Source organism: Heptranchias perlo, chromosome 13, assembly GCF_035084215.1.
Source record: "Heptranchias perlo isolate sHepPer1 chromosome 13, sHepPer1.hap1, whole genome shotgun sequence".
Lineage (NCBI taxonomy): Eukaryota > Metazoa > Chordata > Chondrichthyes > Hexanchiformes > Hexanchidae > Heptranchias > Heptranchias perlo.
In genome coordinates, this window is record NC_090337.1 from 65,076,447 (window position 1) to 65,089,664 (window position 13,218).

The window sequence follows — 13,218 nt, forward strand, 5'->3', positions numbered from 1 at the left end:
GTCACTCTACTGGGACCCATAGCTGACTGATCACTCTACTGGGACCTATAGTTGACTGATCACTCTACTGGGACCTGCAGCTGACTGATCACTCTACTGGGACCTATAGTTGACTGGTCACTCTACTGGGACCTATAGCTGACTGATCACTCTACTGGGACCTGCAGCTGACTGATCACTCTACTGGGACCTATAGCTGACTGGTCACTCTACTGGGACCTATAGCTGACTGATCACTCAACTGGGACCTATTGCTGACTGATCACTCTACTGGGACCTATAGCTGACTGGTCACTCTACTGGGACCTATAGTTGACTGATCACTCTACTGGGACCTATAGCTGACTGGTCACTCTACTGGGACCTATAGCTGACTGATCACTCTACTGGGACCTATAGCTGACTGGTCACTCTACTGGGACCTATTGCTGACTGATCACTCTACTGGGACCTATAGTTGACTGATCACTCTACTGGGACCTGCAGCTGACTGATCACTCTACTGGGACCTACAGCTGACTGATCACTCTACTGGGACCTATAGCTGACTGATCACTCTACTGAGACCTATAGCTGACTGATCACTCTACTGGGACCTGTGGCCGAAGGTCTCGACTCCGTTAAAGATTCCTGTAGCTGGATGGTCATTCTACTGGGGCCGAGAACTAGCTGGTGACTCCACAGGTTCCTATAGCTGAATAGTCAATCCTCTGAGTTCTGGAGCTGGAGTGCCACACCTGAAAATAGATGGTCAGCCCACTTGGGCCTTGACTTCCACTGGGATGGACAGTTACCTCAGTGACACCTCCAAGTGTTCGATCTCCGCAGGGGACTGGAACGGGACAGTTCACTCCACTGTAAACCTGAAAGGGAATGATCAATCTGCTAGGTTGTGTGGCTGGTCTCATTATCTGCAGGTGGGGTGTTTCTCCAAGGCAGCTATGCGGTCAGTCCATTGTGCCTTCCTTGGCTGCTGTACGTGTTGGAGGGCAACTTAATCCATAAACCTGCAGCTGAGCCCAGCTATCTGGTTCCCAAAACTCAGACAGACAAACCCCTTACACAGTACAGCTGGCACTCTCCCTTAGAGAAATAAACTCCCAAAACCCAGCATGACTGAGACAGAGAGTTCTCCAAAGAACACTCAGCCTCTCAAGGATGCTTTAGCGGAATGAAAGTGGGGAGTAGATATAAAAACTGCAAACGCTGGGAATCTGAAATAAAAACAAAAAGTGCGCAGCGGGGAGGTAGGTTAACAGCCTCTCCACACCCAGAACAGGAACCCTTTCTTCTGTGTAAGTCTCATGGCTCTCTGTGTTTAGCCATTTCAACACTGAGAATGCGACCATCATATTACATAAACCCTTGGGTCCGTGAGTAATGTCCAGGGTCACATTAAATGCTAATGAAAGGATTACTGCCGTTCGACTCTTGCTTCCGAGTTGAAGAGGTTCATTCCCATCGACATGCATTTAATGAACAGTTTGAGGCCGTGCACCCTGGAACTTATACCATTAGGTGAATGTATGTCAGCAACGGACACTTTTGTAAAACGGGATATTTCACATTGGACTGGCAACCGACCACACTGACTCCTAAGAGACTGGAGTCACACACTGTGGGGTTCAATGCTCTCCAGCCTGCATCCGCTGTCCTGCTTGTTGACTAAAATAGTTCAGCACCACAGGATTTGAATTTCAGTTCCTTGAACCCAAGTGGTCTCAAGTTCAAAAACATCGCCGACTTTCACACACGAGAAAACGGCCAAGATATTGCACCTGTTGTCAGTCTCGGTTACAGACTGACAGAAACACCTAAGAGTGCACGGACTGGAAACATTTATAGATTTCATTTACACAAGGAGTGCTGCTTACTGTTTAGTTGGAGCTTCGGAATCAAAATAGATTACACTTTAAAACTAAAACAAGTGAGAGTTTCCACATCCTGCTCCAACATACACACACACACACTCACACTACATACAGAGACAGTCAGTCACACACACACTTCAACACACACACTCACTCACACACACTACACACACACACTCACACACTCACACTACACACACACACTCACACACACACTCTACACATACACACACACTCACTCACTCACACTACTCACTACTCACACACACTCACACTACACACACTCACACACACACACTCACTCACTCACACACTCACACTACACACACACACTCACAAGCAGACTCACATGCACTGCGCACACACTACACATACATATGTAAGGAATCTTACAACACCAGGTTATAGTCCAACAATTTTATTTGAAAATCACAAGCTTTCGGAGGCTTCCTCCTTCGTCAGGTGTGTGTGGGATTCCTTGAAATTTATCGCATATATAGACAGAGAACAATGCCTGGTGATTACAGATAATTTTCAAGGAATCCCACACACACCTGACGAAGGAGGAAGCCTCCGAAAGCTTGTGATTTTCAAATAAAACTGTTGGACTATAACCTGGTGTTGTAAGATTCCTTACATTTGTCCACCCCAGTCCATCACCGGCATCTCCACATCATCACACATACATACACACAGACTAATGAACATGCAGCATATACACCACCCCTCACACTCTACACACAGATGGATACACACAAATACACTTCTGGCCTTCTCATTCATTGAATTCACCACCCCTAACAATTACTTTCTGTGCCACACTGTCCTTGCTCTTTGCAATTAAACAAGGCAAAGCTGTTGAGAGCCTTGATAGAAAGCAGTGATAAACCCCTTTAACCAGGCTCCTCACAGTTTATCAAGGTGGTTTATAAGAAATTCCTTGAGATTGAAAGGGAAAGATACTAGATTGAGGATAAGGAAATAAAAATACTATAAAGAGGATTTCCCTTAAACACAATTCTTTATAAAGTAATGATTGAATTGTTGCTGAGAGACATCAGTGAAACACTCTGAGGGAATGTGACACGTACTGAAAAATAAATTGAGTTTAACACAATTGTCGAGATTACAAAGCTCAAATAAGAATTCTTGCCACCTGGTCCTAAAAAAATACTCAGGGCAAATGACCTGTGTAGAGTTGTTCACACAGATGAAGAATTCTGTAAATAATGGCAACTCATCAAAATTTTTTACATGAGCTGCACAAAAAGACTGGAAACGGCTGAAGAGAGCATGGAGTTAAAGGAATGAGTGAATGAAGCGGGAAATGGGGAGCAGGGAGTGGGGAGCAGGGAATGGGGAGCAGGGAGTGGGGAGCAGGGAATGGGGAGTGGGGAGTAGGGAGTGGGGAGCAGGGAGTGGGGAGCAGGGAGTGGGGTGCAGGGAGTGGGGAGCAGAGAGTGGGGAGCAGGGAGTGGGGAGCAGGGAATGGGGAGCAGGGAATGGGGAGCAGGGAATGGGGAGTAGGGAGTGGGGAGCCGGGAGTGGGGAGTGGGGAGCAGGGAGTGGGGAGCAGGGAGTGGGGAGCAGGGAGTGGGGAGCAGGGAATGGGGAGCAGGGAATGGGGTGCAGGGAGTGGGGAGCAGGGAGTGGGGAGCAGGGAATGGGGAGCAGGGAGTGGGGAGCAGGGAGTGGGGAGCAGGGAATGGGGTGCAGGGAGTGGGGAGCAGGGAGTGGGGTGCAGGGAGTGGGGAGCAGGGAGTGGGAGCAGGGAGTGGGGAGCAGGGAATGGGGAGCAGGGAGTGGGGAGCGGGGGGCAGGAAGCGGGGGGCCGAGACTGGGGGGCTGTAGATAAAAACATTTGAGAAAGGAAAATAAGAACTAGTCTGATGGCAAAAGCTGGATATCTGATCATTGTAGTTAAACGGTCTGCAGATTAATCTCTGCCTTTCGGGGTTAGAATGATGTCCATTGCCTGAGGGTAGATTTATTCTAATGGCTTGTGGTACACTAGCCCCTGCAGACTGGAGGAGAGGGAACATACCGATCCCAGCAAATTGATCTCTGCAGTGCGGGTCTGATTGATTCCTACAAATCAGTAGTTTTATACCTATTGATTTGAGGCAGATAGATCCCTGTTCATTGGGACTGTTCACTGATTCCCACAGATAGACGGTGAAGTGACCTTTACATTGTGGGTCAGTTGATCTCTACAGGTTAAATGTAGATTGATGTTTTCAGATTAAAAGCAGATCAATCCCAACAGACTGCAATAGATTTGATCTCTAAAGATTAGTAGGTCGATTCATATATTCTGGAAGTAAATTGATGGGGATAGATTGATCTCTGCCAATTGAGTAGGGGGAAGTAGGGGCAGATTGAGTACAGGGGGTTGGAGTAGAGTAATCCCTATAGATTGGGGGAGATAGAGGCTTGGGGATTAGGGTAAAGTAATCCCTATAGATTGGGGGAGATAGAGGCTTGGGGATTAGGGTAAAGTAATCCCTATAGATTGGGGGAGATTGAGGTTTGGGGATTAGGGTAAAGTAATCCCTATAGATTGGGGAGATTGAGGTTTGGGGATTAGGGTAAAGTAATCCCTATAGATTGGGGAGATTGAGGTTTGGGGATTGGGATAGAATAATCCCTATAGATTGGGGGGAGATCGAGCCCTGTGGGTTGAAGATTGAGCTCCTTACATTAGGGGTTTGGAATGATCCCTGCAGATTTGAAGTAGATTGGTTCCTGCAAATTGAGGGTTGATCTCCTCAGATTGAGGGTTTGGAATGTTCCCTGCCGATTGAGGTAGGATGGATCCACACAAATTGAGTGTGGATTGATCCCTGAACATTGGAATTATATTGTTCTTCACAAATTGGGGATGGTAAATTGGGAGAAGTAAATAGGGCAGTGCTGATTGAGGTAACTGGAGCCCTGCACATTGTGAGGGTAAATAGGACCTCACTGATTGGGGTATATGGAGCCCTGCACATTGCAAGGGTAAATAGGACCTCACTGATTGGGGTATATGGAGCCCTGCACATTGTGAGGGTAAATAGGGCCTCACTGATTGGGGTATATGGAGCCCTGCACATTGCAAGGGTGAATAGGGCCTCACTGATTGAGGTAACTGGAGCCCTACATATTGTCAGGGTAAATAGGACCTCACTGATTGGGGTACATGGAGTCCTGCACATTGTCAGGGTGATTAGGACCTCGCTGATTGGGGTATATGGAGCCCTGCACATTGTGAGGGTGATTAGGACCTCACTGATTGGGGTATATGGAGCCCTGCACATTGTGAGGGTGATTAGGACCTCACTGATTGGGGTATATGGAGCCCTGCACATTGTGAGGGTGATTAGGACCTCACTGACTGGGGTATATGGAGCCCTGCACATTGTGAGGGTAAATAGGACCTCACTGACTGGGGTATATGGAGCCCTGCACATTGTGAGGGTAAATAGGACCTCACTGATTGGGGTATATGGAGCCCTGCACATTGTGAGGGTAAATAGGACCTCACTGACTGGGGTATATGGAGCCCTGCACATTGCGAGGGTAAATAGGACCTCACTGATTGGGGTATATGGAGCCTTGTACATTGGGAGAGTAAATAGGACCTCACTGATTGGAGTATATGGAGCCCTGCACATTGCGAGGGTAAATAGGGCCTCACTGATTGGGGTATATGGAGCCTTGTACATTGGGAGAGTAAATAGGACCTCACTGATTGGGGTATATGGAGCCCTGCACATTGCAAGGGTGAATAGGGCCTCACTGATTGGGGTATATGGAGCCCTGCACATTGTGAGGGTGATTAGGACCTCACTGATTGGGGTATATGGAGCCCTGCACATTGCGAGGGTGAATTAGCTCCTGCAGTTGTAAAGATGTAAAATTTTTTTTCCCAAAAGAAATAGAAATCATTTAAAAAGGGTGGGACATGACTTCTTTCATTTCCCATTAGATTTCATACAAAACAAGTACGGGGGCCACATCTGGGAAAGGAGCAGTGTCTGATCGCAAATCTAATCTCAGGAACAAAGTCTAGACTAATAAACTAATAGTTTTTTAAAAATACCTTTGTCTAATATGTTGGGACTCAATCTCAATGAGTGTTACTTGATCAAATCAGCATTTTCTGAATATTTACAATTATCTGTTTTCACTCAGAAATAACGAAGAATGAGAGTGCAGGGATGTCAAGTGTTAACTGAATGCAAATGGGTAAAAAGAATGTGTGCAGCTGTGTGTGGGTCCTTGTATTTATGAACTGGAGTTTGTGTATTTACATACAGGAGTTTCACGGTAGGCTTGTCTGTACATACATGGAGAGGTTAGGAGAATTTTTTTAATGTTAGAACATGGAAACACTGAGGGAAGCAGAATCCATAATAGCTTTTAAAAGGGAAGCGGATAAATATTTGACAAAGAAAAAATTAAAAGGAAATGGGGAGAGGGCAGGAGAATAGGACTAAGTGGAGAGCTCTTTCAGAGAACTGGCACAGGCACAAACAGCCAAATGGCCTCCTTCTGTGCTGTACATTTCTATGATTGTAAAAGTGTATTTGTGGCTTTACACACTGAACATGCGTGCATGTGTGTGCTTATGGAATACACGTGTGTTTACATATAAGCCTAGAAATGACTGTTGGTGATATTAGTGGCTTTATATTACATTCCCCTGACTATTAATTTAACACAAAGGAATGCTGTACAAGCACATTATACATTCAACCATTAATATCATAACAGTCATTTCCCGGCATAGAGTTGTGTGTGTATGCTTATATGTTAAATCATGTGTGTACATTTACTGAGATTAGTGTGTGTGTGTACAGAAATCCATTAGAGTTTATCTGTTAATATGTGTGTGCATGTGTAAGAATACATGTTTGGTGTTTAGAACAGCCCAATACCCTGATATATTCTGATTTGCTGTTTTGCCCACAGGCATCTCTGCAGACCCTGTCACAACCGAGAAAAAGCGAAGCGCCTTGGCCAGTACATCTGTCAGAAATGCCACCTCATTATTGACGAACTGCCACTGATGTACAAGAGCGATGCTTATCACGCTGATCATTTCAACTGTACCCACTGTGGGTGAGTTAGAATACCAACCCAGTCATTCTGAAGAGTATTCACTGGGGATCGGTTAGGGTACCCACATCATTGATACTCACAATACCCACTGTGAATCAGTTCAGATACCCACATGATTATTACTCCCTATACCCACTGTGAATCAGTTCAGATACCCACATGATTATTACTCCCTATACCCACTGTGAATCAGTTCAGATACCCACATGATTATTACTCCCTATACCCGCTGTGAATCAGTTCAGATACCCACATGATTATTACTCCCTATACCCACTGTGAATCAGTTCAGTTACCCACCCCATTGATACTCCCTATACCCACTGTGAATCAGTTCAGATACCCACATGATTATTACTCCCTATACCCACTGTGAATCAGTTCAGATACCCACATGATTATTACTCCCTATACCCACTGTGAATCAGTTCAGATACCCACATGATTATTACTCCCTATACCCACTGTGAATCAGTTCAGATACCCACCCCATTGATACTCTCTATACCCGCTGTGAATCAGTTCAGATACCCACATGATTATTACTCCCTATACCCACTGTGAATCAGTTCAGATACCCACCCCATTGATACTCTCTATACCCACTGTGAATCAGTTCAGATATCCACGTGATTATTACTCTCTATACCCGCTGTGTATCAATTCAGATACCCACATGATTATTACTCCCTATACCCGCTGTGAATCAGTTCAGATACCCACCCCATTGATACTCTCTATACCCACTGTGAATCAGTTCAGATACCCACATGGTTATTACTCCCTATACCCACTGTGAATCAGTTCAGATACCCACCCCACTGATACTCTCTATACCCACTGTGAATCAGTTCAGATACCCACGTGATTATTACACTCTATACCCACTGTGAATCAGTTCAGATACCCACCCCATTGATGCTCCCTATACCCACTGTGAATCAGTTCAGATATCCACATGATTATTACTCTCTATACCCGCTGTGAATCAGTTCAGATACCCACATGATTATTACTCTCTATACCCACTGTGAATCAGTTCAGATACCCACCCCATTGATACTCCCTATACCCACTGTAAATCAGTTCAGATACCCACATGATTATTACTCTCTATACCCACTGTGAATCAGTTCAGATACCCACGTGATTATTACTCTCTATACCCACTGTGAATCAGTTCAGATACTCATGTAATTATTACTCTCTATACCCACTGTGAATCAGTTCAGATATCCACGTGATTATTACTCCCTATACCCACTGTGAATCAGCTCAGATATCCACGTGATTATTACTCCCTATACCCACTGTGAATCAGTTCAGATACCCATGTGATTATTACTCTCTATACCCACTGTGAATCAGCTCAGATATCCACGTGATTATTACTCCCTATACCCACTGTGAATCAGTTCAGATACCCACATGATTATTACTCTCTATACCCACTGTGAATCAGTTCAGATACCCACATGATTATTACTCCCTATACCCACTGTGAATCAGCTCAGATATCCACGTGATTATTACTCCCTATACCCACTGTGAATCAGTTCAGATACCCACATGATTATTACTCTCTATACCCACTGTGAATCAGTTCAGATACCCACGTGATTATTACTCTCTATATCCACTGTGAATCAGTTCAGATACCCACATGATTATTACTCTCTATACCCACTGTGAATCAGTTCAGATACCCACGTGATTATTACTCTCTATATCCACTGTGAATCAGTTCAGATACCCACCTGATTATTACACTCTATACCCACTGTGGGGCAGTTACGGTACTCACCGATTATTACTCTCTATACCCACTGTTGATCAGTTCGGAAATCCACCTGGTTATTACTCCGTATACCCACTGTGAATCAGTTAGGATACGATCCAATTATTAGTCTCTAAACACAATGTGGAGCACTTAGAATAACCATCCAATTATTAGTCTCTATATCCACTGTCAGTCAATTAGGATACCCACCTGATTATTACTCTCTCCGCACTGTGGGTCAGTGAGCATACCCACCGATTATTAGGAACATAGAAACAGGAGGAGGCCATTCATCCGCTCGAACCTTTTCCACCACTCAATTTGATCATGGCTGATCTGTAAATCAACTCCATCTACCCACCTTGGTTCCGTAACCCTTAATACCATTGCCTAACAAAAATTAATCTTAGTTACAAAATTACTCCCTATACCTACTCTGGGTCAGTTAGGATACCCACCAACCATCACACTCTCTAACCACTGAGGTCATATTGATAGAGCTGTCCTTTTCCTCAGTGTTATATTCATGGAGCTGTCCTTTCCCTCAGTATTATATTGGTTATGTTACTGGACTAGTAATCCAGAGGCCTGGACTAATAATCCGGAGTCATGAGTTCAAATCCCGCCATGGCAGCTGGGGAATTTTGGGGAATTTAAATTCAGTTAATTAAATAAAATCTGGAATAAAAAAAACTAGTACCAGTAATGGTGGCCATGAAACTACTGGATTGTTGTAAAAACCCATCTGGTTCACTAATGCCCTTTAGGGAAGGAAACCTGCTGTCCTTACCTGGTCTGGCCTATATGTGACTCCAGACCCACAGCAATGTGGTTGATTCTTAATTGCCCTCTGAAATGGCCTAGCAAGCCACTCAGTAATAAGAATAAAACCGGATGGACCACCTGGCATCGGACCATTAGGCACCAGACACAACAAAGGCAAACCAAGCCCAGTCGACCCTGCAAGGTCCTCCTCACTAACATCTGGGGACTTGTGCCAAAATTGGGAGAGCTGTCCCACAGACTAGACAAGCAACAGCCTGACAGAGCCATACTCACAGAATCATACCTTTCAGCCAATGTCCCAGACACTTCCATCACCATCCCTGGGTATGTCCTGTCCCATCTGCAGGACAGAGCAACCAGAGGTGGTGGTACAGTGATATACAGTCAGGAGGGAGTGGCACTCGGAGTCCTCAACATTGACTCCGGACCCCATGAAATCTCATGGCATCAGGTCAAACATGGGCAAGGAAACCTCCTGCTGATTACCACCTACTGCCCTCCCTCAGCTGATGAATCAGTCCTCCTCCATGTTGAGCACAACTTGGAGGAAGCACTGAGGGTAGCAAGGGCACAGAATGTACTCTGGGTGGGGGACTTCAATGTCCATCACCAAGAGTGGCTCGGTAGCACCACTACTGACCAAGCTGGCTAAGTCCTGAAGGACATAGCTGTCTGACTGGGCCTGCGGCAGGTGGTGAGCGAACCAACACGAGGGAAAAACCTACTTGACCTCGTCCTCACCTATCCACCTGACGCAGATGCATCTGTCCATGACAGTATTGGTAGGAGTGATCACCGCACAGTCCTCATGGAGATGAAGTCCCGTCTTTGCACTGAGGACACTATCCAACGTGTTGTGTGGCACTATCACCGTGCTAAATGGGATAGATTCAGAACAGATCTAGCAGCTCAAAACTGGGCATCCATGAGGCACTGTGGGCCATCAGCAGCAGCAGAATTGTATTCCAGCACAATCTGTAACCTCATGGCCCGGCATATTCCTCACTCTACCATTACCAACAAGCCAGGGGATCAATGAGGAGTGCTGAAGAGCATGCCAGGAGCAGCACCAGGCATACCTAAAAATGAGGTGCCAACCTGGTGAAGCTACAACTCAGGACTACATGCATGCGAAACAGCGGAAGCAACATGCCATAGACAGAGCTAAGCGATTCCACAACCAACGGATCAGATCAAAGCTCTGCAGTCCTGCCACATCTAGTCGTGAATGGTGGTGGACAATTAAACAACTAACGGGAGGAGGAGGCTCTGTAAACATCCCCATCCTCAATGATGGCGGAGTCCAGCACGTGAGTGCAAAAGACAAGGCTGAAGCGTTTGCAACCATCTTCAGCCAGAAGTGCCGAGTGGATGATCCATCTCGGCCTCCTCCCGATATCCCCACCATCACAGAAGCCAGTCTTCAGCCAATTCAATTCACTCCATGTGATATCAAGAAACGGCTAAGTGCACTGGATACAGCAAAGACTACGGGTCCCGACAGTATCCTGGCTGTAGTGCTGAAGACTTGTGCTCCAGAACTAGCTGCGCCTCTAGCCAAACTGTTCCAGTACAGCTACAACACTGGCATCTACCCGACAATGTGGAAAACTGCCCAGGTATGTCCTGTCCACAAAAAGCAGGACAAATCCAATCCGGCCAATTACTGCCCCATCAGTCTACTCTCAATCATCAGCAAAGTGATGGAAGGTGTCGTCGACAGTGCTATCAAGCGGCACTGACTCACTAATAATCTGCTCACTGATGCTCAGTTGGGTTCCGCCAGGACCACTCGGCTCCAGACCTCATTACAGCCTTGGTCCAAGCATGGACAAAAGAGCTGAATTCCAGAGGTGAGGTGAGAGTGACTGCCCTTGACACCAAGGCAGCATTTGACCGAGTGTGGCACCAAGGAGCCCTAGTAAAATTGAAGTCAATGGAAATCAGAGGGAAAACTCTCCAGTGGCTGGAGTCATACCTAGCACAAAGGAAGATGGTAGTGGTTGTTGGAGGCCAATCATCTCAGCCCCAGGACATTGCTGCAGGAGTTCCTCAGGGCAGTATCCTAGGCCCAACCATCTTCAGCTACTTCATCAATGACCTTCCCTCCATCATAAGGTCAGAATTGGGGACGTTCGCTGATGATTTGCACAGTGTTCAGTTGCATTCGCAACCCCTCAGATTATGAAGCGGTCCGTGCCTGCATGCAGCAAGACCTGGACAACATCCAGGCTTGGGCTGATAAGTGGCAAATAACATTGGCGCCAGACACATGCCAGGCAATGACCATCTCCAACTAGAGAGAATCTAACCACCTCCCCTTGACATTCAATGGCATTACCATCGCCGAATCCCCCACCATCAACATCCTGGGGGTCACCATTGACCAGAAACTTAACTGGACCAGCCACATAAATACTGTGGCTACAAGAGCAGGTCAGAGGCTGGGTATTCTGCGGCGAGTGACTCACCTCCTGACTCCCCAAAGCCTTTCCACCATCTACAAGGCACAAGTCAGGAGTGTGATGGAATACTCTCCACTTGCCTGGATGAGTGCAGCTCCAACAACACTCAAGAAGCTCAACACCATCCAGGACAAAGCAGCCCGCTTGATTGGCACCCCATCCACCACCCTAAACATTCACTCCCTTCACCACCAGTGCACAGCGGCTGCAGTGTGTACCATCCACAGGATGCACTGCAGCAACTGACCAAGGCTTCTTCGACAGCACCTCCCAAATCCCCAACCTCTACCACCTAGAAGGACAAGAGCAGCAGGTACATGGGAACACCACCTGCACGTTACCCTCCAAGTCACACACCATCCCAACTTGGAAATATATCGCTGTTCCTTCATTGTCGCTGGGTCAAAATCCTGGAACTCCCTTCCTAACAGCACTGTGGGAGAACCTTCACCACACGGACTGCAGCGGTTCAAGAAGGCGGCTCACCACCACCTTCTCAAGGGCAATTATGGATGGGCAATAAAAGCTGTCCTTTCCCTCAGTGTTATATTGATGGAGCTGTCCTTTCCCTCAGTGTTATATTGATGGAGCTGTCCTTTCCCTCAGTGTTATATTGATGGAGCTGTCCTTTCCCTCAGTGTTATATTGATGGAGCTGTCCTTTCCCTCAGTGTTATATTGATGGAGCTGTCCTTTCCCTCAGTGATGTTGTGTTGATGGAGCTGTCCTTTCCCTCAGTGTTATATTGATGGAGCTGTCCTTTCCCTCAGTGATGTTGTGTTGATGGAGCTGTCCTTTCCCTCAGTCTTGTGTTAATGGAGCTGTCCTTTCTCTCAATGTTGTTGTTTGCATGGAACTGCGCAGTCCACTGTGGCTGATCTCATGGAATTGTGCTTCCTGTGTCATTGGGATGGGAAGAAGTTAGGAAACACTTCTTCACACAAAGGGTGGTCGAAGTGTGGAACTCTCTCCCACTAAAAGCAGTAGATGCTAGTTCAATTAATAATTTTAAATCTGAGATTGATAGATTTTTGCTAGCAAAGGATATTAAGGGATATGGAACCAAGACGTGTGGATGGAGTTAGGATACAGATCAGCCATAGCTAATGGTTTACTTATAATTGTGTCTGTTTACTGGCTCCACCTCGGGTCAGTGCTATCCAATCCGTCCCATTGAATGATCACCTTTCCACTACTGTTTGCTTTATTGC

General features: G+C 46.2%; 1 protein-coding gene across 2 annotated transcripts in view; it reads left to right on the top strand.

The window, feature by feature from the left end:
- LOC137331664 (LIM and senescent cell antigen-like-containing domain protein 2) overlaps positions 1 to 13,218 on the top strand; it is a 216,773-nt gene that overhangs the window by 170,149 nt on the left and 33,406 nt on the right. For both annotated transcript variants that reach the window (XM_067995608.1, XM_067995607.1), the window contains exon 5: positions 6,828 to 6,977. In XM_067995608.1, coding sequence (XP_067851709.1) covers positions 6,828 to 6,977 — 150 coding nt within the window. The remainder of the gene's footprint in view (positions 1 to 6,827; positions 6,978 to 13,218) is intronic.